Source organism: Stegostoma tigrinum, chromosome 11 (assembly GCF_030684315.1).
Source record: "Stegostoma tigrinum isolate sSteTig4 chromosome 11, sSteTig4.hap1, whole genome shotgun sequence".
Lineage (NCBI taxonomy): Eukaryota > Metazoa > Chordata > Chondrichthyes > Orectolobiformes > Stegostomatidae > Stegostoma > Stegostoma tigrinum.
Genome location: NC_081364.1, coordinates 49612128 through 49639818, shown reverse-complemented (window position 1 = coordinate 49639818; position 27691 = coordinate 49612128). Strand labels below are relative to the sequence as shown.

Genomic DNA, 27691 nt, shown 5'->3' with positions numbered 1-27691 from the left:
TCTCCTCCCCAATATAAGACTGCATCACTTTTACCTGGTACCTGGCACCTCACTTCCTTACAAGTTGGCATTCTATCCCAGCAGCCTACTCCCTACCCATCTGGCACTTTACCCACCTAGTTCCCTATGTACCTGGCAGCCTGGTGTCTTACTTAAGTGGGACTACCTAGCAGACTATCCTGACCCACTTGGCACCTTACCCACCTGGCACCCTACACCCTTACCCAACTAGCACCCCAACATCAAACTTACCTTATGACCTTATGGGTTGACAGCAGCTGTCAAAGCGACTGTCAGGACTTTTAAATTACTGAATAAGGCAGCTGACTGCTGTGGTAAAGGGCATGGTTTGCCTTCCCCTGGGAGTTCTGCACATTGAACTATCAGAATGGAAGTGTGGCTGTATACTTCTTTGGGAATCTTGGTGGGAATCTCCTCAGACATGCGGAGCTCCCTCCTTTCGCAAGAAAGGATTGGAATGGCGATATATGTAAGATTGAAGGTCCATGGATAATCTTGCCCAATATTCTTACTGACATTGATAAAGAAATAAATGTTTGCAAGGACATCTGCAGAACTCACTGTTCTTCTCAGATCTACCACCTCAACATGTAGCTAAGTACTTAGTTTAATGTCTTCCTAGAAGAATGCATATCAGTAGTCTTGGAATGTTTTCAGAGGATTAATCACAGATTAGTCGCTTGTCTCCTCTGCAGGCCTCTTCCAAACTCACAAAGACAATATTGTATGATCTGGGCAGATCTACATAAGGGAGATTACAAAATTCAGTCAAACAATATTAAATTTTGTCTGCTAAAAGAATTCCAACAAGAGCAAAAATTAGAGATGTCATTGATTTCATTACTAATCAATTTTGAATTGTCATCTGAGAAATAAATGAATTTTCTGCGTGACCCCTTCTTTCTGATATGAAATTCCTAGCCATTTAAAGTTGAAGTAAGCATTATTAATTAATTCTGTTCTGATCTTATTGGATTTATTATACTTTTATGAGGTTGTTCCATACTTCTGTCATTCACTGTTGGTGCTGTCAATGCATTTTGCAGTTGCAGAAATATTACACGTGGGTGTTGGGCTTAGTAGTGATGTATGACTGTATGAATCATTGACACAGCTTAAGGTTTGCCAATCACTCATCAAATAAAATTTCACACATTCACTGATGCAAATTAACTGCGGTTACAGGGACAAAAAGGAAACCCGAAGGGACGTCAGAATGAGCGAATGGTTATCCAGTACCACTATACACAGTGGCCTGACATGGGGGTACCAGAATATGCCCTTCCTGTACTCACCTTCGTGAGAAAGTCATCTGCAGCTCAGATACCAGACATGGGACCGGTAGTGGTTCATTGCAGGTAATTATAAATATTAATTTCTCCTCAAAGATTTGAAGGATGCCTATGTATATATGATGACACATTTAATTCAGTTCATTGCATTAAATTAATTTTCATGTCACAGGATCATCTTAGCGAGGTTGCGACAATGATGTGCAGGAATTTCTGCATGGTTTCTGCACACTTATCAGGCAACCCAGGCAGAATTGAATGAATGATACAAGGGATTGTAGAATTTAAAATCTGAGTGAATTATGCCTGTAACGATTTACCCTTGAGTTTCCACGACGTTTTAGGTTGAGTTCAAACATCAGTTCAGTTGAAGCAATGCTTCTCACAAAAGTGGCCATGCCCACTGGTTGGCATGGTGCATTCCTACCAATTGTACCTGATCAAAGTGTTCATCATATTGTGTCCAGAAATGTGGAAGATCACTGGCACCCATGGTTGTGATGTTTTCTAATCAATCTGTTCAGAGATATTAATACACACCTCCTGGAGAAGGTAGGACTTGAACCTAGGCATACACAGATACAGCCATAGCAGCACAAATGTGCTCAAAAGTAACTGAATTTGAGCTATTTTTCAACGTCTTGATCCAAAACACTTCTGAAGCATGTGGGGCTTCAACCTGGGCCTCCTGGTCCAGAGGTAGGTATGTTACCACTGCATCACAAAAGACCCTTGAATCTCCAAACAACTAAAAACAACAACCTGCTCATTTTTTTTTAAAATCAGTCTGCTCAGATGTGCTATGACATACTTTGATCTAGGTATCCTGGTTCAGAGGCAGGGACACTGCCTTTACATTGCAAGATTCCTAAATCCATGGTTATAGATATTTTCTAACAACTTGGTCAAAACAGTTATGACACACCTCTAGAACAATTAGGACTTGACCTTGGGTCTCCTGCTTCTGATGTACAGTCACTATCACTGCATCACAAGAGGGCCCCACCCCCTCTGCCTCCCCACCTCCCAACCCATGGTTACGTTAATCCACCAATGATAACATATAGCTGCAGAGATCAGCAATCATTTAAAACCTCAATTGGATCATTTTGTCAAACTGATGCTACAAATAATTTATAGCACTTAAACTTCACTTTAACTTTGTTAAAATTCACTCAGTTGGTCTTCCCTTGTTCGATAAGACTTACGATCTACAAGTAGTTGAAACCACTCTATTGCCTGTTTCTTCAGTTGCAGCAATTTTTTGAATAAAGTTTCAGGATGAAATTAATTTAATTCTGTAATTTTGATACCTCAATGTTCGAGTCAATAATCAATTACAGTCAAAAATGTCACCTGAGTGCGCAACTTCATGGGAGAATTTATGTCCAGCCTTACACAAATGACATTGAGTGGACATTTTGGCAGGATTTTGTCTTGGCTAAATCAGTTCAGTGTCTAGTGTATTTCAGGTTTATTTTCCCAACTGCACTATTAGCAGGATCTCCATTCCATTGCGTATAATAAAGGCAAAGCAAAAGAAATTGAAAGAGGGGCACTGCAAATGGTTGCTGAACATACTGCGTCAATGAATGATGCGACATTGGTTCAGGCCCTCCTTTTTGTGAGTTGCTGATTTTGTCTACCCAATTTTGTGGAAGTGAGAGTTTCACATAAATGGGGTTGTGGGGCAGGTAAGGCCCAGGAGTATTGGAAGCTCAGTTATCATTTACGGGTTGTCCTTTGTTATGCAAGACCAGCTCAAGAATGGCATTGATATCTATTCACAACATTGGAATGGCATACAGAAAGTGGAAGAATAGAGGGAAAAATGAAGCACACATATCCGAAAAGAAATAACCATTAAGTTGTTTGGTCACAAAGCTGTGTGAGTGTTAATCAATTCTGACCAAACGTGATACTTCCAAAGCGAAGATAGCTTTTGTCAATAATTACACTTGCATGGCCAATTAAATATTTTGCATTGAGCCAATTATTTATAATAGAGAGAACAGTCATTTTTAATCAAATGTTTCCATGGAATTAACAAAAAAACTCTTCAAGCATGCATAGTAATTTAATCAACATAAAGTATCATTTGATCTTGCAGATAGATTTAATTTTTAAATGGCTTTTGCTGCACTCTGTATCATATCCTTGTTCTCTTTATTCCCTATTTAGTGCTGGTGTTGGCAGAACTGGAACATACATTGTGCTTGATAGCATGTTGAAACAAATAAAAGATAAAAACACAGTTAATGTCCTTGGCTTTCTCAAACACATCAGGACTCAGAGGAACTACCTAGTCCAAACAGAGGTAAATACCAATTATACATAGCATGGAATTTATGACAATACCAAGCTAACATTGAGCAGAGTTACCAAGGTAACATTTGACACAGTTTACAGAAGTGGTTTGCACCTCCAGGGAATGTTCAGAAAATGGATCTCATGTTTAGATTCAAAGCTTGACATTTGATTGATATTTTTAGCAGAATTCTAAATTTTCTTCTTGTGTGGGTTGTGAGAGAAATTATTTATATTTGACTTATGAAGCATATTGAAAAGAATACTGGTGCTTTACTAGTTCCACAAACCTAATTTGAGAACTCAGAATAGGTGGAATACATTAGTTATATATACTGTAATGGTAGTGATAAAAATAAATCATCCTCCTATACTCCTGTCTCCTGTGTTTCTGTCACAGTACATGTGGGATTAAAAGCTATGATGAGCTGGAGAAAGTGGGACAACCATACATTTGAGCCAAAATATAGATATAATCCAGTTCATGCTTCTGTGAGTTATCCTGAAATATTTTTCTGTGAGAAAGGCATTATTGTGCTAGCTATATGAAGTATCCTAGGAGGAGGCCAAGCCATTAACCTTGAGTACAAGCACCTTGAGGAATTTGTTAGCAAATTTGTTTGCCATCTCTTTTGACTTTAAGAAATAAATTAAACTTCAATTGTCCTTAATTTCTCAGTTCATCAAGTTTCAGTTCACCTGTCTATCTGAAGTTATCCAAGTGACTCTGCAGACTAAGTATCACATGCAGGTTCAGATTTTATATCTTCTCCAATTTACATGGTTGGTTAGTTCAATTGGCTGGATGGCTGGTTTGCAATGCAAAGGGATACCAACAGCTTGGGTTCAGTTCCCTCATCAGTGGAGATTACATGGAGGTCTCAAGGAGAGTCACCCTCCCCCCTTATCTGAGGCATGGTGTCTCTAATGAGACGGCAGGCCTATGGTCTGGCAGGACTATAGTGACTTTACCTTCACACATTATAATTTTCTAAATTGTCAAGATGGATTTAGAGGTAAATAAATTGCTCATGCATTTCAGTCTCCAGGGCAGAATCTAGGACAAAATCCTTGATGATTTTACTTAAGTTGTCTGAATCTGTAAGAAAATCTAATAAATGCAACATATTCTTCCCATATACTGCTAGACCTTCGTTGAGATTGCTAGATTATTTATTCATTGGATAGTCTGTTCTGTAATGACCAGGGTGCTGGATGATATTAAGCTTAATGCATTATTTTTCTGTGGTGGTGATATGTCCCTTCAAGGCAACAATTTTAATTATTTTAAGTAAATCTTAGGCCAAGTCTGTTCAGAGTTTAATTGCTGCATCGGCCAGGAGGTTTGGAGACTGGAACATGCCTGTAAGTTCCAGCGTGGAGGTTAAAAATACCTAGGCAATAAGCAAGAAATATATGCATCTGTAACCAAGTCTGACATTAACAGTAACATCTGCCTGCACCAAAGCCCTGCGTGAATATAATACCTCCCATGGTGTTGCTCAAGGTGAGTTGACAGTTGTACTGCTGGAGTGTGGTGTGGAAAGCTCGTTAATGGAAAGAACTTTGAGAAATTGAAAGAAATATTTTCCATTCATTACTGGAAACTAAATGGAATTAGAAATTTGTATGCGTTGTGCATGTTTTAGGATCCAAATAATAGACACAAAACAAACCAGTTAAGCTGCAGGATAGCCTGCCCTCATCTGCAAAAGCACTGATCTCACTACTAAATTTCAAGAAAGCTGTGTAAAACAAGCCTGAGGGTTCTTGAATATATAAATGAGGTGCCTCATGGCTACTGAGGACTACTTTTAGAAATGTGTCTGCAATGAGTAATGCAGACAGTGGAATTTATCCCACTCAGAATCTATAGAAACTAACAACCAAATGAAAGTGTGGGAAGATATTTTGAAACATACTGGAGTCACAATTGCACTCCCCTCCCCTATAGCCAGCTTCAAGACTCCCTTGGGGGGGCTTACTTGAAAGTTGCTGACAACTAAATCAGTCTTGAACCAAATTGAAGTCTACACTCGGGAAACATGTCTGTAAGTAATATGAACAACACTGGCAGCATGTGCCAGCTCTGCCAATGGGAGCCAGGGATCAAATTAAATGAGGAAAAATGGATCTAGATTAATTTCTGCTCCATCATTTTAATCTTTTCCCACTGCAGGTAAATAATAATGAGAAAGTAAAGTGTGGCAGATGTTGAAACTCTAAAATGAAACTAGAAAACACTAGGAATATTCAGCAGGCCAGGCAACATTTGTGGAGAGAGAAACAGAATAATGTCAACAACATTTTATCAAAATTCCAAAAGATAAATAATGACATTTGATCCTCTTACGTATTAAGTAGGACTGTGCATGCATGACAATAGGAGCATAAATAAACAAACAGTCTTTTTTTTGTTCTATCCTTTGTCTTTAAGGAACAGTACATTTTCATCCATGAAGCCTTGCGGGAAGCAATACATGGGAAGGAGACAGAAGTACCGGCCGCTCAGTTACATAGTTATGTCAACAACATTTTAATTCCAGGAATATCTGGGAAGATGAGGCTGGAGAAACAGTTTAAGGTTGGTTACTGGAACTAGAATCTTTGTTCCATTCTGTGCTTTGTGATAGTATGCTAGCGGATCTACTTATCAGCTAGCACTATTTTTCAGTACAGGCATTTTATTAAAAATTTTGCATAGTTTAGAGTGGAAAAATAAAGTTTGATGTTGTTGAAAATAATTTAGCAAAGCCACTTGAAAGATTTTCTTATCAGAAAGTTTCTAGACTTGCTTTTACCGTTGGCGTATGTAGAATATCTTGAATCTGGAAGTGCCTGAATTTCAATGACAGCTTACACAGTTTCATGACTAATTTTGATTACTTAATTTTAAATACTCTGCTACCGCTTTGGTGCGGCATCACCACCCTTTGCACCTGTTGCTGCTTCATTAGACCATAAATGCTTACAGTGAACCCAAAAAAAGAAGTATATGATTATTTGGAATTCCTCTGCATAGGTTAGTGGTGGCAGCATTCACGCTATTTCTGTTTTGAAGTGAACAATAACTACAATACATTGTTGGTTTTAAGTCCCTCTGTTTTAAAACCAAATTGCTTGCTACCTGTACGGAAAACAAAATCTATGGTTCAGTGGTAGAATTTCCAAATTACGCGTTCACAATGCAAAGTTTTTGCATTTCATAGTAAATTTAATTTCTTCCAATGGTTGTTATGTTGGGATCAATCTGAAACTCATTCTGCTTTCTGAATAGTGCGAACAGTAAAAACAGATTCAACATTGACAGTGGTTCAGATCTTTCTTAAGATGCATTATTTACAGCTTTATTCCACAATAAAAACACAGCTGTGCTTACATCATGTATTTAGAAAATAAAATATAAAAACCCAGTATTGCTCTTAACCCAAGGGGGCAATAACGCCACATTGTAAATCATTCAGTCTTGAGTTGCTTGATCAATAGTGAAGAATCTGTATTTCTTCCACTTATTGCCCTCTTTAGAAGCAATCTGTGTCAATCTAGACTTTTCAGCCATGATATTTTATGCTCATCATTCATAAAGCTAATAAGAATCTTCAGTACCTCATTACGTTGTTCCATAACTAAGCTAACATAGTCCATCTTTACTGGATTATGTTCTACAGTATGTCCAAACAACTTGCAGTTCAATGTTACAGTACTACTGCATTCATGATAATGAGATAGAAACAGAGATGATAGACCCTTTGAGTCTATCCAGAAGGATTAAGCCTACAGCTACAGTAAATGTAGATCAAGTGTCGGCTGCAAATTGTGGGATGTGACATTCCCAGCCTCCCACCTCAGTTTCCTATCCAGTTTCTTGGGATGCAATTGAATGGCAAGTTATAAAGGAAAAACACTACAAAACTGGAAATCTGAAATAAGCAATGAGAAAGCTGGAGAAATTCAGCAAGGTCTAATATCATCTGTAGAGAGAGAAATCGTGAACATTCTGTGTCTAATAGGGTTCTTCTTCAGAACTGAAACGTTTTGGAAAGTTAGCACTGCAGTCTCACAGCGCCAGGGACCCGGGTTTGATTCCAGCCTCAGGGGACTGTCTGTGTGGAGTTTGCACATTCTCCCTGTATCTGTTTGGTTTTCCTCTGGGTGCTCCGACTTCCTCCCACAGTCCAAAGATGTGCAGGCTAGGTGGATTGGCCAAGCTAAATTGCCCAAAGTGCCCAGGGCTGTATGGGTTATAGGCGGAAGGGTCTGGATGGGATGCTCCAAGGGTCAGTGTGGACTTGTTGGGCCAAAGGGCCTGTTTCCACACTGTAGGGATTCTAAGATATACTTTTGACAGAGGCAGAGGACAGTGCAAAAGACAGTGGGATTGTTAGTGATGCAAAAAAAAACTTAAAAAGGTTTAAATGAACATGTGAAAGGGAGAGAATAGGTCCTCTCTACAAAGAACAAAATGAAAAAGAGAAGGTTTTAGGGTTGGAGGTGGGGGAAGTGGTGAGAGAATGTTCGAAAAAAATGGAGAACAGGCATAATCGTGTTAGTTTCTTAAGTTACAAAATAGAAGATTGAGAGCTTGATGCTAAGTGGAAAATGGACAGTTGCTTAGAAAAACCCGATACTGAGGCTTGCTGCAGGCCCCTCTGCACATTATCTGGTTACCAGAGATTTTGTAGCCACTTGAAGAACAGCAAACACAGATAATCTTCAGGATGCCAATCTCTTCTAGTCAGCAAGTTTAAAGTTGTGAATGCTTTTCGCACCACAACCCCATTATTTTATGAAGAGGTTTCGAGAGTTTCACTGTTTGCACATTTGGTAACTACAATTATGTCTCAGAATATACAAATGCTAATCAATGATAGTGCCTGAATTCTGTTTTTACTAATAGTGCATAGAGAAAGGTTCTTGATGTTCAGTTCAATTAGAATAAGAATATCTCAACAATATCCTCCAATGTGCATTATTCAGTTGGACTAACTGAATGCCCATCAATTGTGCTAATGTTACGAGAACATTGGAAGCATCAGTAGGCTATCCAGTTCCCCCAAGCCTGCTGTGCCACTCAACAAGATCATGGTCAATCTGCCCCAGGCCTTAACTCCTCTTTCAAGCCACCTCAGCATGGCTGTTAACGCACACAGTCATCAAAAATCTATCAAATCTTCTTTAAATACTTTTTGATCCAGCCTCCACAAGTCTCTTGGTAGATTTGCAAATGGAAAACCTCTGCCCCGGTCCTGAATAATAGATGGGAAGTCAGGCTAAGTAAGCAACGCTTTGTTCCAATTGTACTGGACATGTTGTTAATTTTGTTAACATAGTATTCATTTTTAATGCTAGCCTGAACCAGATGTATTGAAGCTTTTTGTACCAACAAATCATCAAAATGAAACATTAGTTAATGCTGTTTTAAAGGTACTGATATATAAGGCGTGATCCACAAACCTCTTTAATCTGGCCTACAGAGTTCCTACCACTTCCTATTACCTTTGTGCTTACACATCAGGGCAACTTTATTACCTCAAAGCTATTTAGAATTCTTGGCACACTGCTGCTATTGTTATCACCAATGTTGTTGCTTTCAATGGAGGCTTTGTGCGATCCAGTTTCTAATTTTTTGTCTCTGATCACTATTAACTAAATAAGTGCTGTTTACACAAGTATTTTGCAAGCTTTCTATGTTAATTTAGACAGTTGCATTGTGTCAATTATGTTAAAAAATTTCATTTCAATTACTTGTAGTTGTTTTCCTTCTTCAAAAGAAAGGTCATTTGTCTGTCAGGAAGAGATGAATGTTTGTGTACTAGTGCTTCCAGCAGTGCTACACAGACTACATGGACTTTCCAATGGCAGTCACCAATGCAGTCTACTGCCTACATAGCATTCTTTAATGACATTAATGAAGAATCTGGCCTGGGTCACACAGGAGTGGCCCCTGTGGAGCTGACTGCATCCATGGAATCACTAAGTCTGCTAGTGATGCCATGTAAATAAACTGCTCACCTAGCATTCCTCTTAAAATGTGGCTAGCCCAGTTTCTTATCCTAAGGATTAAAATTCGTCAAATGAATTTATTCTTCATTTACGTTGGATTTCTGTTGATCTCTCTTCAGAAACAGGACTAGGCTTGACAATTTCATTGCAAATCCAGTTTCATTATTTGGAATATTGAACAATTGACTACTGCAGCATTTTAAAAATTCTGGTGTAAAGATTACTTCTAAGTCTACTATATGTAGAGGTGTAAAATTTCTTCTAACATTAAATATTTCCCATTGCAGAACAGAATTAATATTCCATACATGCTCTCCCAAATGCTAAACTGGATCTTAGGAATGCAGGCACATAGTCTCATACATAAGGGCTAGTAGGAACTGCCAATGCTGGGGTCTGAGATAGCACAGTGTGGAGCTGGATGAACACAGCAGGCCAGGTAGCAGCAGAGGAGCAGGAAAGCTGACATTTCTGTCTGGACCCTTCTTCAGAAATGGGGGAGGAAAAGGAGGCTCTGAAATAAATAGAGAGCGCAGGAGGCGGTGATAGAAGGTGGATATGGAGCAGATAAATGGAAAGAAGACGGACAGGTCAAGGAGGTGGGATGAAGCTAGTACAGGTGAGTGTAGGTAGAGAATTAGGATAGGGGTTGGTCAGTGAGGAGGGAGGGGTGGGTAGGTGGGAGGGAAGACAGACAGGTTGAGGAGGCAGAGATGAAGCTAGTAGGGGAGAGGGTAGGCAGGAAGTGGAGGTGGGGTTGGGTCAGTGAGGTAGGAGCAGCAGATGGGTGGGTGAGAAGATGGGCAGGTCAAGGACAAGAGGGAGGGCTGGTTTTGGGATGAGATCAGGAGTGGGGAGATTTTGAAGCTCGTAAAGTCTACATTGAGACCATTAGGTTGTAGGGTTCAAAGACAGAGTATGAGGTGCTGTTCCTCCAGTTTTTGGGTGGCATCATTGTGACTCTGGAAGAGGCCCAGGATGGACGTGTCATCCAGGGAGTGGGAGGGGGAGTTGAAATGGGAGGTGTTGTTTGTCGCAAGCTGCGCATAGGTGCTGCACAAAGCAGTCTCTGAGCCTCCGCTTGGTCTTCCCGATGTAGAGGAGGTCACTTCGGACACAGTAGACTACATTAGCAGATGTGCAGATGAACATCTGTTTAATGTGGAAGGTTTTCTTGGGGCCTGGGATGAAGGTGAGTGGGGAGGTGTAGGGGCAGGTGTAGTACTTCCTGTGGGTGCAGACAGAGGTGCCGGGTATGGTGGGGCTAGTGGGGAGTGTGGAGCGGATGAGGAAGTTGCGGAGAGTGTGCTTCCTCCAGAAGGCAGGGTGGGATGTGAAGTATATCCTTCGTAGTGGGGTCAGATTGCAGGTGGCAGAAGTGGCGGAGAACGATTGTGTTCGATCCGGAGGTTAATGGGGTAATACATGAGGACAAGGGGAGTTCTGTCTGTTTTTATTGTGGGGAGGAGGTGTGAGGGAAAGAGCTGCGGTCGAGGGTGTTTTCGACCACTGTGGGGGGAAATTGCAGTCCTTGAAAAACGAGGACATCTGGGATGTCCAGGAGTGGAATGCCTGATCTTGAGAGCAGATGTGGTGGTGGCGGCAGCAGAGGAATTGGGAATAGGGGATTGCATCCTTGCAGGAAGGTGGGTGAGAGGAGGTGTAGTCAAGGTAGCTGTCGGAGTTGGTAGGCTTGAAATAGATATCAGTTTTCAGGTGGCTCCCGAAGATGGTGACAGAGATCTAGCAAGAAGAGAGAGGTATCAGAGATGGTCCAGGTGAACTTAAGGTTGGGGTGGAAGGTGTTCGTAAAGTGGACGAACTGTTCGAGCACCTCGTGGGAGCACAAGGCGGCGCCGACACAGTCATCGATGTAACAGAGGAAGGGGTGGGTGATAGTGTCAGCAGGCTGTGACAGGCCACCGGAAGGGTCTGCATGTGTACTGCTGATGCAACTTCACTCCTGTTTAGCAACATGAGAGCAAATGCATGTGGGAACCAAGATGGCTACCACGTCTGCCCTCTCCGACTGCCAATGGTGCCCTGCCACCTGTCCTAGGACTGCATGCTGTGCCTAGAGATCAAGGCTGCTGCTGTGCCTGTCCCCACCACACCTCCCACTGACCCTTGTCAGTCAATGTGCCATTGGAGTCATTGAGGCCTAAACGTTCTGCATTCCATTAATAACATTTCTCACTTCCATGACGTCGGGTGGTGTCAATGTACATATGCACAATTGCACTAATGAGAGGTGGCATCTGTACCAGACACGGCCTAAATCATCTTCATGTTAACTTCAGTGTTTATTTCTCATTTATGTTATATTGTGATATACAAATATTCTTAGAAAGTTGTAATTTTTAACAATTTTTCATTTTTGAAAATCTACTATTGAGATTCGTAAATATTGATTCTCCCTACTGATGTTTCAATGAACTCTCTTTTTACAGTTGGTAACTCAGTGTAATGCAAAATTTATAGAGTGCTTCAGTGCCCAAAAAGAATGCAATAAAGAGAAGAACAGAAACTCCTCAGTTGTGCCATGTAAGATAACTTCTACTTCAGTGAAAGCTGATATATTTGTATATACAACCATTTTGCACATTTTTGAAGATTCATTGGAAGAACCTTAAGTATCTTTGCAGTGAGACTTCACAATTACTAATTGGAAAGTGAAAAAGATTATTTTAGCTATCTATTCTTTAAGTATCCCTCTTTAACCCTGTTCTATCATGCGAAGCATACAAGCTTGGTTTCAGTACTTAAAGTAGCTAATTAAGACTATGAACTCATATTGCTTTGGCCAAATATTGGTTTATAACCATGTTGAAAAAGTCTATTTTAGATTTGGAAAAATTGGTGACTAAAAGTCTAATTTTATTGTACAATACCTTGGTCAGAATTTCATAGAATGACAGGGGTCCTGGCCACCAGCTGGAATGTCGGGTGGGGAAATGTTACCCCACATTGGCCACTTATGGGAGCCCCAGCCAGTTTTACATACTGCAGGCAATGAACAGCATGTTTAAGGAATGAAGTCACCTTGCAAAGCCTGCCAGCCAATCAGATAAATCCCTGTATGGGCTAGAGGATGCCCTAATCCTGAACCTACAAGGAGGCAGCCAGGGTACAGCTATGGTCTCCCCCCATGGAGAATTGTCCACCCAACATGGGTAAAATACCTTAATTGGCTACTTAGAATCCTGACTTGGCATAGATGCAAGAGGCCTGTTCACCACCTTCACCACCGCTTGTCAAATGCCACCCCCACCACCTCAGATTTTTTCTTCCCCCCCTTGCACACACCTTCCAGCATGCTTTCTGGAGCCTGTACAATTATGTCTTTGTTACGCATTGCTTTATTTTCTTAGGAGGGAATCATATACGCATGAGTGGAATGTATTTATTTTTCACAATCTTCTTCCATCACAAACGTTGTGATCATATTCTGTCTTTCAGCTGAACGAGCTCGGGTAGGCCTTGCCCCATTGCCTGGAACAAAAGGAACTGATTATATTAATGCCTCCTACATCATGGTAAGTACTGCCGAAGTAGTTTTTTTAAATATTGAAAGCTATAATCTAAATATAATTTTAAAAGTATCAAATGTACTAACACCTCACGTGGCTTATTTTTCTATCACAAGCACAGCCTGTTCGTTAATTGTAGTACAATGGAATATGGAAATAATAATGATGTAACTGATTATTTAACTTTGACATCAACAAAAGAGAACAGAGCAGAGGAGAGATAAATGTAAAAGAAGACATTGACATTATATGAGAGAGCTGTATTTAGTAACTTATAATTATAGAAACGTAAATAACCCTTTTAAACAATCTACGCACTGTATGCACACTGCAGTATTCACATGTAATAGCCTAGTCTTCCAAAACATCTGAGTCTTAGTCAATTTTTGGGGCACTTCTGGCACTGTGGTAGTATCCCTGCCTCTGACCTAGAAGCCCTAGGTTAAAGTTCCACCTGCTGCAAGGTTCTGTGATATCATTATCAATCAGGTTGACTAAAATGCCCATAAATGTAGACAAACAACACTACTGGAGAAAGTGAGAGGGCCTTGCTTTAAAACTAGGACAAACTATGGATGGTAGAGATCAAAAAGAATAGTAAAGCGTGCAATTTCTGAGAGTGTACATGTAGATACCCTACACGCAGAGGTGCATTGAAGTCGTATGAAAGCATAATAGCAGTTTTTATATGTTCAGGTTGGGTGGATTGGTTATGCTGAATTCCCCTGCAGTGTCCAGAGATGTGCAAGGCAGGCGGATTTAGCCATGATAAATATAGGGTTACTAGGATAGGGTTGGGAATTAGGTCTGAGCAGGATGTTCTTTGGAGGGTCAGTGTAGACTGGATAGGCCGAATGGCCACTATCTGCACTGTATGAATTTTACGACTGTGATTCTATATGTTCACAGATTGATCAAAGAATAATCCTGCCACCTTACATTTAGGTATCAAGTTGAATTGGAGAACCTTTGTTGTAAATGAGAAATTATCATGTCTTTGTCCACTTTGGCTTCGTTCCATCTAAGAATGTGGCAGCTGTCACTCCAAGTCAAGAGCTTATTGGTTCAAGTTCAACTCCAAAGATTTGAGCTAATAATCTAGACCGATATTTCAGTCCAGTTCTGAGTGATACCGCACTGTTGGTGATGCTGTCTTCCAAATATGAAGTAAACCAACTGTAGTGTCAGATAGATGTAAAACAAAATCACATAATTGAGTAAAATGCAGAGGTGGTTTCCTACAGATAACAAGGTGTGAAGCTGGGTGAATGAAGCAGGCCAGGCAGCATCAGAGGAACAGGAAAGCTGACGTTTAGGGTCTGGACCCTTTTTTCTGAAGAAAGATCCAGAATCGAAAGATCAGCTTTCCTGCTCCTCTGATGCTGCTTGGCCTGCTGTGTTCATCCAGCTCCACACCTTGTTATCTAAGACTCCAGCATTGGCAGTTCCAACTGTCTCAGAGGTGGTTTCCTAATTCCTTGCTAACCTTTCCCAAAAAATTATTAGTTCTTGGGATGTGGTTGTCACAGCAAGACCAGAATTTATTGTCCATCTTTAATTGTCCTTGAGAAGATGATGACCAGCTGCCTTCTTGAACCATTGTAGTCAATGTGGTGAAGGTATTCCCACATACTGGTAAGTAGGGAGTTCCAGGATTTTAATGTAATCATGATGAAAGAATGGCATGTTTAGTTATCTCATTTTTCACTATGCCACTAATCATCATATAGACAACACTGATTAAAGTGTTTTCTCAATTTTTACAGGGCTATTACAGAAGTAATGAATTTATTATTACCCAGCATCCCTTGCCTCACACCACAAAGGACTTTTGGCGAATGATTTGGGACCATAATGCACAGATTATTGTCATGTTACCAGACAACCATGGACTAGTGAGTATTCAAATTTTGTTATAATCTAATTTTTTCAGCTGTTTTAATTACATTAAGTTTTTTTTGAAAGTTTTATTTTAAAATAATAATTGGGTATACCCGATTTATTTTGAAAATGCTATCTGAAATAGATTTTGATATAAGGAAGAATCTAGGAACTTAATTACATAAGCTTAAAAGCAATTGCAATAAGAAAAACAACTTTAAGGGGAAAAAAGTGTAAATTTAATGGTCAACAAATATTTTAGGAACCCAAAATCACTATTGCTTTGTGTGGCATCACTGATTCTCCGCTCTTATATTTCCATCTTCTGTGGTCCTTGTTACTCTGATTAGCACTTCCCCACTTTAAGTTAAGAGCTAAACAGTGGACTTCTGCCGCTGTCTGATCTAATTCTCAGTGCACCTGTAATTGACTGATTTGCCATGTCAGTTATTATGCTTACCTTTAATAGTGTCCTATGATGAGGCTCATTACTTTGAAAAATATTATGGCCAGATCACAATATTTTTGCTCTGAAGTAAGGTCACCACCAGGAGATTATCAAGTAAAACTACATGCTGAATAAAAATATTTAATCCTGTTATATAGGGTGACTCTTGTCCAAACCAGCATCAGAAATGTTTCCTCAGTGTTATAGAGGCATATCTTCCATCAGCTTTAAAAGAGCATTAGGACCCTTGCCAAATAAGGGCCTAACCCCAATTTTAAGACACATTTCCAATTTGGGCCACAATTGATGGGACTCTAGGGACTACTCATGTTTTAATCAATTTCCAGCCCAGTGTCTATAAATGGTTACTAGGAATAGCATAAGAAGTAATCTAAGAAGACAACACATATAGGAATGGAATCAGTTGTAGTTGTGAAATGTAGAGATTTGATATAAACTTTTTCCTTTAAACATGAAGAGCAGAGACTTTATTGCATTAAGAACTACTTCAATTGTGATGCTTTACTTGTATAATTAAGACCACAAATTGAACTTGACCTTTTCTTAACATGGACTGTCTTCTTTTCTTTTGTAAATCCGACTTGCCATTTCATGCTTTTTACTTGCTGTGCTTGACTAAACAACTGTCAAATTTTCACTTGTTTAGAGACAAACTTCTTACTTAATATTATGCATGAAGTTAATGACCATCTCAATCTTAAACAAGGCAATTATTCACTAGCTGATTCTCAGAATAGCAGCCAAAAAGATGTCAAATTTAACAGTAACGGTCAATGCTGCTGGCGTGGAAACTGCTTATTCAAATTTTCTGCAGTGTCTTATTTCGCAATAGCTTTGTGATGTGCTTGGGCTAAAGAAATGAACCAGAGAATTTAATAAGGATTTTGTCATGAAGTAATGCTGAAGGTATCTTAAAGCATTAAAACCTGATGTTTACAAGTGGTATGTTTGAAAAAGTTTTGGAACAGAAGCTTCCCATTTTCAAGCAAACTGTTTTTCTTGAGTGAGATTCACAGGCTCTTGTCTGCCAACACTGGCAAATTGGCAGCAGACATAAGGCTCCTCCTCATGCCTCATGAGGAAAATTCCCAAACTTGGCCAGAAAAGAGCATGTCTGCTCATGTGGGAATGGAGAGACCTCCATGGGAACCCAGCCCACTAAGCTTCATTGTCTGTGCTGCACTGCTGACCCATTTCCTTCAGTTCTATCTTATTCTTAATCTGCACAAGATTTTACCGTTCATACACAGCTAATTTTGTCTGTTAAGCAGGCACTAATAGCATAGTGGAACCTCCACTAAGAAGAGATCAGTGCTGGAGACACTCAGCTCCATCTTTGTCCCTGAGGAGGTAGCTACTTATTCTTCAGAAGAGGCACTGGCAATGCCTTCCCCTGCACCTTCCATTAGTTCAGAGACTTTGTCTCAGTGGTACTGTTTCTAGACTTGATTTGAGGGCACAATGTGGTGAACAAATTGCTGTCATGGCTCTGCAGCTGAAGAAACCAAAGGGAAGAAACACTCCAGATCTCTGACATTCAGAGAGCAGTATTGAAGATCAGGTATCTGCATAACCCCGGGCGGAAGTCAGTCCCATAGATTTGACCATTAATGACCTTATCATATTGAATCTTTGACATTTCCCTTTGTCAGCTGCAAGTGTGGTGGGCCAAGCCAGCCACAGTGATGTGGCATTTATTAGTTATTGCATATTAAAAATGGAGCATGGTGAAAAAGGTATTGTACCTGTAGGTGGTAGTGGTCTGACATACAGTAAAGTCAAAATCACCTAAGTTATAGACTAATCAAAATATAACGTCAAAACATAAAGCAAAAAAAGCAGTACAAAACCCATGAGGTAAAACATAGGTGCTGAAGGAAAATGTCAGTTACAAAAAAAGTTAGTGAAATATCTTTTGTAAGAATCACAGAAGCAACCATTTAAGTGTACATAGAATAATATATTTTCATTCCACTCAAGTCACGCATGATACAGCCCCAGTCTACACCCTTCAATTGAACTGGAAGATCATCGAATTGCTACAGTGCAGAAAGAGGCCATTTGGCCTATTAAGTCTACACCAACCCTCCAAAACAGCATTCCACACTATCCTCATATTTACCTTGGCTGACCCACCTAGGCTGTAGGCTACAGGGCAATTAAGCATGGCAAATCCACCTAACCTGCACATCTTTGGACTGTGAGAGGAAACAGATTCAAACAAGGGAGAACATGCACAGAAGCATGGGGTTGAGGTTGATTTAGCGGTTTGGATCAGAAATTGGCTCGCCGTAAGAAGACAGAGGGTGGTGGTTGATGGGAAATGTTCATCTTGGAGTTCGGCCACTGCTGTTTGTCATTTTTATAAATGACCTGGAAGAGGACGTAGACGGATGGATTAGTAAATTTGCGGATGACTCTAAAGCCAGTGGAGTTGTGGATAGTGCGGAAGGATGTTACAGGTCACAGAGGGTGATAAATAAGCTGCAACGCTGAAGATTGTTGGTAGTGTGGACGAACAGAGAGATCTCGTTTTCCAGGTGCATAGATCGCTGAAAGTTGCAACGCAGGTCGATAGGGTTATTAAGAAGGCAATTGGTGTGTTCGGTTTTATTGGTAGAGGGATTGAGTTTCGGAGCCATGAGGTCATGTTGCAGCTGTACAAAACTCTGGTTTGGCCGCACTTGGAGAATTGTGTACAGTTCTGGTTGCCACAGTATAGGAAGGATGTGGAAGCATTGGAAAGGGTGCAGAGGAGATTTACCAGGATGTTGCCTGGTATGGAGGGAAGGTCTTATGAGGAAAGGCTGAGGGATTTGAGGCTGTTTTCGTTCGAGAGAAGAAGGTTAAGAGGTGACTTAATAGAAACATACGAGAGGATTAGATAGGGTGGACAGTGAGAGACTTTTTCCTTGGATGGAGATGGCTAGCATGAGGGGGCATAGCTTTAAACTGAGGGGTGATAGATAAAGGACAGATGTCAGAGGTAAGTTCTTTACTCAGGAGTAGTAAGGGTGTGGAATGCCCTGCCTGCAACAGTAATAGACTCGCCAAGTTTAAGGGCATTTAAATGGTCATTGGATAAACGTATGGATGATAATGGAATACTGTAGGTTAGATGGGCTTCAGATTGATTTCAGAGGTTGGTGCAACATCGAGGGCTGAAGGGCCTGTAGTGCACTGGCATGTTCTATGCTCTATGCACACTCCACAGAGTCACCCAAGGCTGAAATTGAACTCTGAGCCCTAGCACTGTGAGGTAGCCATGCTAACCACTGAGCCACATGCCCTCAAGATCTCTTACTAGGATTCACAGCAAAACACCATTTCTCTTTGGCTAACTATCATTCCTATCCACTCACCACTATTTCTGAATTTCACAGCCCAACAAAAAGAAAATTGACTACACTCTTTCTCACTGATGAGACATCACTGTTCTCCACTCCTAGGTGGCTATAGCTCAGGCAACATTACTAATCCCAGCCCCCTGTCTCCAACTTACTGAACAGGGCTCATTCCAAGCCCATCCAATCTCTGAGACGAAATCACCACCAAAAGTTGAATATACTTAAACAGGACTTTCAATGTGGTGAGTCAACAGCCATACTTACTTCCATGTCATATGGTTTTTCACTCTGTAATTCATTAAACAGCAGGAGGGAGATTAAATACTTAAAATGACAGATGATAGAGCATGCTTCAAAGAAAACAACACAGCAACATGGGACACAGCAATCTTGCAAAACTTTCTCTTTCTTTGCCTGAATTTTTTTTGTTGAAGTCATCTAGATTGGAAATGTTAGCTTGCTCTATGTCTCCATAGATGCTGTAGGACCTGCTGTGAGCTCCAGCATTTGTTGTTTTCAGTACATATTCCAGCAGCTGCAATGATTTGGTCCTAAAAGTTAATTTCAATTCCATCAACTCAGAAAAGGGTGGTTTGTATAAGTTTCCGAACCCATACAATGCAAATGGATAATTCAAAGGCTCGTTCCTGGAGGTTTAAGGTACGAAATGTTTCAAAGGTCAGAGCTAGAAGAAGGCATTTGATGTGCTTGCCTTATTTGTTATAACATAATATCATATTGCAGCTGCACAGTAGATTAGTGGGGCCACTTTTGGATTACTGTGTACAATTCTGGTCTCCCTTCTATAGGAAGGATGTCATTAAACTTAAGAGTGCAGAAAAGATTTATAACAATGTTACCTGGGCTGAAAGGTTTAACCTACAAGGAGAGGCTGAATAGACTGGGGCTACTATCCCTGGAGTGTCAGAGGCTGAGGGGTGACCTTACTTGCGTTCATAAAATCACGACGTGCATGGATAGGGTGAAAAGCCAGCGTGTTTTTCCTAGAGTGGGGAGCCCAAACTGGAAGACGTAGGTTTAAAGGTGAGAAGGGAAATATTTGAAAAGGACCTGAGGGGTAACCTTTTCACAAGAGGGTGGTGCATGTATGGATTGAGCTGTCAGAGGAAGTTGTGGTGATGGATACAATTACAATATTTAAAAGCCACCTGGTTGGGTATATGAATAGAAAGGGTTTAGAGGGATATGGGCCAAATGCTGGCAAATGGGACTAGGTCAGATCAGGACGTCTGTTCAACATAGTTAAGTTGGACTGAACGGTCTGTTTCCATGCTGTATGACTCTAAATCATGTTCATTTAGATTGTTGCCAATGGATGGTAGCGTGAACTAACATTTCAGATGATCTACAGGGTTTCAAAACATTCAGCATTATATTTCTGTGGGTATTTATTTGAGAATTTCTTTCCAATTGAAAAGCCCCAGGTGCCTTTATTCAAATAAGTAAAACAAAAAGTGCTGAAAATCTAAAAACAGAGGAAACAGAAAACAAGCAGCTGTCGAGAAACAAGGCAGGCTTTCTTGGCATTATTAAAACAGTATTGGGGCCCCAAGTGGTGAACCTCAATCAGACCCTCAGCTATGTTGTCTGAAGGTTTCATAGGCAGTCTGAAATGGTACTGGGTGAATGTACACTATGGATTTGGAGAGTGCTATGTAACTGATTTTGAACACTCTGTAAAAGAAGTCCTGTCCCTAAAATTATTGAGCCAACCCAATAGAGTATATGATTTGGTTACTGTTCTAAAAAAGGAGGTAAAGGGCAGTTAGTGGCAACTTCCAGTAAGCTGAAATACCATCTAAGGGCTCTCTGGTTGATCCTTAGGGTACTCACTTTCTATGTACTGGTTAGGTAAAGATGAATTGCAGATTGCAGCAATTGCAACATCCAATTACAGGATGTTGTTACTAAATCCCAGTAATATTACATGCACACACTGTTGATTGATTTACAGACCATAACAAGAAGCCATATTTTTGTCATATTTAGATTCTACCATCCACGCTGACAAGTCTCGCAGTGTTACAGTTTCTGTATTCTGTATTCATACCCAAGATTATCCATATTGGCCCTAATATTGGCTTGTCAAAACTGGATCAGTTGGAAATAATCTCACCTTGAAGCCAAAAGACTGTGGATCCAGTAATGCAAACTGCACTACAATGTTCTCATTGGAACAAAGTTCCCTCTGTTTGTTACAGTGGTCCAGAATGAGACAATAACCCAATTTTCTATAGCAGATGTTTATTTCCACTGTCTAAAAGTAGAACATTTTTGTGTGTCCAAGCCAATGTTCCTTCCCCAAAGAAACAAACAACTTATTTGATTATTTATGGGGCACATGTGTGCCAGAGTGGTTGCTATGTTTTTTCTATTTTAATAGCAATAATTAGATTAGAAAATGTATTACATGATGCACTTTAAAACATTGCAATATAAAATGTACTAAAGTAATATTACTACAATATATTGTTGTGGGAAGATTCCATGTAAGTGCCAGGCATTTTGTACAGTCAGAAGAGAAAGGACTCAGGCAGGTGGTCACCAAGATACGTTTCCAAAGGATTCCCAGCTGAGAATTTTAAAATGGCATTGGTGAAAACTGGGGAGCAAGCTGCTGGCCCAGTCTACTGACTGAGGCTGTAGAAACCCGTAAATATGTATCTATCCTACTGAATTACTATGAATTAAATGGGTCAGGCGCTACACCCCAATTCTCCTGTAGTGTTCCATAAATCAATAACATGAATTTCAAGTTCAAGACTAATAGGCCTCAATAATCACACAGTTATGTAAACAGTGTAAACAGTGTAGACAGTTGTAGTAAAATTGCATTTTGTTATAAATACAAATGAGTTTGGGCTTATATTTCCCTTTGCTAATTACTTCCATCAGAGAAGATGGTTGGAGATAATGTTTCATCCTGTTTATCTGTCAACAATCTATCTCAGAAACTAGTGGATGAATTCCAAAAAATGTTGGTATACATAGGAGGTACGGCCCAGGGAAAAACTAATTTGTTTTGAGGAAACAAGATAACAAGGTGTAGAGCTGGATGAACACAACAGGCCAAGCAGCATCATAGGAGCAGGAAGGCTGACATTTCGGGCCTAGACCCTTCAGGCCCAAAACGTCAGCCTTCCTGCTCCTCTGATGCTGCTTGACCTGCTGTATTCATCCAGCTCTACACCTTGTTATCTTGAATTCTCCAGCATCTGCAGTTCTTGTTATCTTTGTTTTGAGGAATGTTCAGATCCAGATTCCAGAACTTCTTAAAAAAATCTGTTAATATAAGGAGTTAGGGCAAATTGATGTTTTAGTTTTGAATATTGTAAGTTGTTTTATTTAGAATGATTTTGATTGTTTTAGAATGTTATGGATTGTTGTGGCTGCTGTGATTTAATTTGTTGTAGGTATCAAAATCTGAGCAGGTTTTCGAAAGTGGATTCACCTGATGTCTCCTCAGTAACATAGAATCTGATAGTCTAACTACAAATATGAAAAAAATTGCTGTCAGTCAGGTAGGGTAAAGCTTCAAGAAAGCTGGATAATTGTAATAACATTAAATTACCAGAGTATGTCAGTAGTACACGAAATTGTTTTTCTGTATTTTTAGGACTATTATCAGAAAACAGTAAGCATTTGCAGGAGAAGGTATCTCATTTACTTTCATCGTCTATTCTGATTCCAAGGTTTTGCAACTCGCTCATATTAATTAGGAGGAATGAGCCTTAACAGTTTGGTTGCTCTGTTTGATAAGAACTTCACAACCCGAGACCCTTTCCAGGACCTTTCCATTACCTGTGACCTTTTTTATAATAAATCAAATCTCCTGACATATTCCATTTCATGTGGTCTTGATTCAATGCCTCGATGTTTGTTGAATTCTCTCCACAATCTCAGCATGATGAAAGCCCATATGTCTGCACGTAAAGCAATCAAATGTGCAGAAAAAAAATGGAACTAATTGCAGTACTTTACAGCACAGTAGGACTATCACACATCACAGAGAGCAATTTCAGATTTTGTCCATACACTAATTGATAGGGAATGTATGTTATAATCATCTGGATTAGTTACATGAACCAGCCAAACCAGGATGTTTGTCAAGTTGCAATCAGTATTTCAACAATTAATGTATGATTCCTTTCACAATTTGAAAGGAGTTTCAGTTGAGGTATTCATTACCATAATATTTATAGTTTCATATATATTTCTGAGATTGGCATTGACCAGTTTTGCTCCATTATCAGTCAGAAACTTTGCTCTTGCCACAAATAAGATCCTTATTAATTTTTCCATGATCATATTTATAACATATCATGTTGTAATGACTGTATTCCTGTACAAAGACAAAGTCTGATCAGCAGATAGTACAAAATGCAGACTGAATATATTTTGTCCCATTTCTTCAAAGTCTTTGCAAGTACCTAATTAATGCCAGTGGAAGACTTACAAGAGGATGTGATGGCATTCGTGATACTTGTTACAGATTTTAAATTTCTGTCTAATCTCTTCCGTTAACTTCCTACATCCTTCATCAGCTGCATTTTTTTTATTATTGCATTTATTATTCATTCTTACTTTGGCTGTGGAGCAGCCTCACAATTAGGTTTGACCCTGTTCTTGCCTGATATGGAGTCATAGAGTCGTAATGCACAGAAACAGTCCTTTCTGTCAAACCTGTCCATGCCTGACCAGGTTTCCCAAACTAAACCATCTGTCTGTGTTTGGTCCCTTTCCCTCTAAACATTTACTATTCATGTACCTGTCCAAATGTCTTTTAAAGGTTGCACCAGCATCTATCACTTCCTCCAGCACTTCATCCGCATACGAACCACCCTCTGAGTGAAAAATATTGCCTGTCAGAGCTGTTGTTCCGAACTTTCAACTTTTGATTGCTACATGGCAATCAATTACAGAATCATTGACCAATCTTCCTTTGCTTGATGTACGTCATGGTTGAGGCCGCTGTAGAACAGTGGTCGTGTCCCTACCTCTGAGCCAGAGGCCTGGGTTTAAAACCCATCTTCCCAGACATTTGTCATAATGTGCCTGATAAGGTTTGTTAAAAATATTTAATCTAGAACACTGGGGCTAATTGCTACATTCCATCAAAGTTCTGGCTGAGATCACCTTACACAGGACAGACTGGACATTTTCCATGACATTATTGCTAGTTATTCATTGGATACAATAATTGAGCCACTGAGGGGCTTTGATGCAGGATAATTGTAAAACTTCCAGAATGTAATGCTAATTCAATATAAATGCAATGCAACCATAACAATTTCATTTATTTATCTCCATTTGTGGTCTTAGGTTGCCAGATAGGAAATATGGTAAATAATTTGCACACAGTAGAGATCACAAACAAAATTTGATCAGGGCCAGATAATCTGATGCAGCCTGGACAATGGGGACAACTCCATTGGTCTTCTCCAAAATACTGCAAATGTACTTTTACAACTCTTAGTGAAGGCAATTGCAAGGTTGTTGTCCTTGGTTTAACATCTCACCTTCAGCAATTTCTTCAGTACCGCCCTGCAGCATTAACCTAGATTTTGTACTCCTCACATTCAACTGATTCAGAGAACGCGACCATCAAGCTTTGGCCAACACCTTGAGCCATGATCTTGGTGAAACCATTCTGTTTTTCATGAGCAATCTAACATAATTTACTGACTGAGTTGTTAATTGTACCTTCCAATGTAACATGACAATTATGGTAGCATATTGGTGTATAGATTAGACAGTTCTATGTGATGATTCGAGTCAACTGAAATGAACTCGAGACAGAAATATTTGTAAAATGGCTAATATCTATGGTCCTTTACCAACAGGCAGAAGATGAATCTGTGTACTGGCCAAGCCGTGAAGAATCCATGAATTGTGAAGCCTTTACAGTAACTCTTATTAGCAAAGACATACTGTGCCTCTCTAATGAAGAGCAAGTTATCATCCATGATTTCATCCTGGAAGCGACGCAGGTATAGCAAAATGTTCCAAGTTCATATAATTTTGGCGTACATGATTAAAAAAAACTTTTGTATGTCTCTCATAGAATCCCCACAAGTGTGGGTACAAGCCGTTTGGCCCAACAAGTCCATAGCAACCCTCCAAACAGCATTCCACCCAGACCCATCCCCCAATACTATCACTCCAACCCTGCTTTCCTGTGGCTAGTGCATGTAACCTGCACGTCCCTGAACGCTATGGGCATTTTAGCATGACCAATCCACCTAACCTGCACATCTTTGGACTGTGGGAGAAAACCCACACAGACACGGGGAGAATATGCAAACTCCACACAGACAGTTGCCTGGAATCAAACCTGGGTCCCTGGCACTGTGAGGCAGCATTGCTAACCACTGAGCCACCAATAAGCCACCTACTACACCATGAGCTTTTACTTTGATGTGGCACCTTATCAATGCCTTCTGAAGTCTAAGAGCAACACCTCCACCTGTTTGTCTTTATCCACAGCATGTACCTGAAAGAACTGCAATAAATTGGTCAAAAATGCTTTCTCTTTTGCAACTGGAGAATCTCCATTAATATTCTCTGTCTGCACTGTGGATACATATCTTGCCTAGTAATTTGATTACAGAATAAATTAAAAAGGTAAATCAATTACATCTCAGATTCTGACTGAGTATCCAAAAGTAAGCCTGACTGGATTTTGTAGCTGATTATAGAGAGGTGAAAGCTGCCCTAAAACAGGGTACCTGTCTGGAATAGAATTTATTTAAATAATTGCAAACATACAAATTAAGAACAGGAGTAAACCTTTCAATCTCAGAGCTGCTCTGCCATTCAATAAGATTATGGCTAAATGATTGCAACCTCAAATCCACATTCCTGATAACCTTTCACTACTTTGCTTAACAAGAATCTACTTCTAACCTATAAATATTCAGGGACTCTGCTTCTATGATCGTTTCAGGAAGAGATTCCAATCCAATCTTCTGAGAAAGATTCACCTCATCTCTGTTCTAAATGGGAAAGTCTGGTTTTTAAGCAGTGACTCCTAGTTATTGATTCCCCCATATGAGGAAACCGCCTCTCCATATCTACCCTATCAAGACAGCTCATGATCACACATGTATCAAACAAGTTGCCTTTAAATTCCAGAGGATTTCAGCAAAGCCTGAGCAGCCTTTCCCTATTAGATGACCTTCCGCATTCCACATATTAGTTTGGTAAACCTTCTCTGAACAGTGTGAAATACATTTACATATATAAAGATAACTAGTACTGTACACAGTACTCCAGCCTCAACTGTGCCTCGAATAATTGAAGCTAAATCTCCCTACTAATGTAATCAATTCCCCGCCGATAAATTATTTTAGTTTTCATAATTACTTGCTGGACCTTCATAATAACCTTTTCTGATTCATGTAGAAGGACAGCCAGATTCTACTCCATCTCAGAGATCTGTAGTCTCTCACCACTTAGTACATGTTTCTTCCCTTCTTTTCAAAATGGACAATTTGGCATTTTCCAACATTAGACTCCATCTGCCACATTTCACAATTAATTTAACCTATGTATATATCTTTGTAGCCATCACATGTCGTTTTCATGTTCCTCTTCTATTTTTCTCCACATCATCAACAAATTTCATCAAAATCATTTCTATAAATTGTGAACAATTGAGGTCCCAGCACTGATCACTGCAGCACACCCCTTACTACGCCTTGCCAACCTGGAAAAAACCCATTTATGCCTATTCTCTGCTTCTGTTAGTCATACGTATGCACCAATAAGCCACCTACTACACCATGAGCTTTTACTTTCAGCAGTAACATTTGATGTGGTACCTTATCAAATCCCTTTTGAAATCTAAGAGCAATACAATAAAATTCCTCTTTATCCACAATATGTACCTCCTCAAAGAACTGCAATAAATTGGTCAAAAATGCTTTCTCTTTTGCAAAAACATGCTGACTCTGCCTGATTACCTTAAATTTACCCAAGAACCCTTGTATAACGTCTTCACTAATAGCTTCTAACATTTTCTTTATGACATATATATAAACTATAGTTTCCTGCTGTCTGTCTGTCTTTTTGAATATAGGGTTTACATTCACTATTTCCTGGTCTAATCAGACCATCCCAAATCAAGGAACTTTTAGATAATCAAAACAAAACCATTGACTATCTCACTAGCCGCTTATTTTATGACTGTGGGATGAGGTCTGTTGGGACCTAGACATTTCTCAGTCTGCAGCTTCAACAATTTACTCAGTATCACTTCTCTGATGATTGTAAGTTTCCTGAGATCCTCTCTCCCTTCCATTTCTTGATTTGTCTGTGCTTCCAAGATGTTACTTGTATCCTCTATTGTAAAGATCATTGCAAACTACATTTTCACTTCAGTGCCAGATACTCATAAAATAATTAGTTTTGTTTCCTGTAATAGAAAAAAAATCAATTCCAGAGGGTGAAAACATTTAGGAAGAGCAAAAATAACAGAACACCTATTTCCCTTCCTTCCTGACCTCTCTTAATCACACAGTTCTTGAACTCTAATGTAGATCACATCCAGGTGCACATAATACTCACGTGACTTAGCATTTTAGACAAAAGGTCGATCTGAGTCAACTAATGAGGATCCCATTTTAGTTGATCCTTAATTAAGCTGCTGTTTCACTGGAAACATTTCCCACCCCAGCTCAAGTTGAGCACCTACAAATTTAAACCAAAGATTTAAGTTATTAACTATTAAATTATTATTATAAATTAAATTATCCTTTTACAAAGTACAAGTTTAGACTTTCTTACCGAGCAACTACACATACTCAGTGCTGTGACCTG

General features: G+C 39.7%; 1 protein-coding gene and 1 long non-coding RNA gene across 3 annotated transcripts in view; one reads left to right on the top strand and one right to left on the bottom strand.

Moving 5' to 3' along the window:
* Nucleotides 1-27691, top strand: part of LOC125460192 (receptor-type tyrosine-protein phosphatase gamma-like) — a 693348-nt gene that overhangs the window by 657269 nt on the left and 8388 nt on the right. For both annotated transcript variants that reach the window (XM_059649945.1, XM_048547332.2), the window contains 7 exons: nucleotides 1207-1379; nucleotides 3495-3630; nucleotides 6058-6204; nucleotides 12074-12167; nucleotides 13083-13159; nucleotides 14920-15048; nucleotides 24715-24861. In XM_059649945.1, the coding sequence (XP_059505928.1) occupies nucleotides 1207-1379; nucleotides 3495-3630; nucleotides 6058-6204; nucleotides 12074-12167; nucleotides 13083-13159; nucleotides 14920-15048; nucleotides 24715-24861 (903 nt within the window). The remainder of the gene's footprint in view (nucleotides 1-1206; nucleotides 1380-3494; nucleotides 3631-6057; nucleotides 6205-12073; nucleotides 12168-13082; nucleotides 13160-14919; nucleotides 15049-24714; nucleotides 24862-27691) is intronic.
* The window catches only part of LOC132210259 (uncharacterized), a 65281-nt gene continuing 50484 nt past the window's right edge, over nucleotides 12895-27691 (bottom strand). Inside the window, exon 3 of the long non-coding RNA XR_009446500.1 lies at nucleotides 12895-13115. This is a non-coding gene — a long non-coding RNA (uncharacterized LOC132210259). The remainder of the gene's footprint in view (nucleotides 13116-27691) is intronic.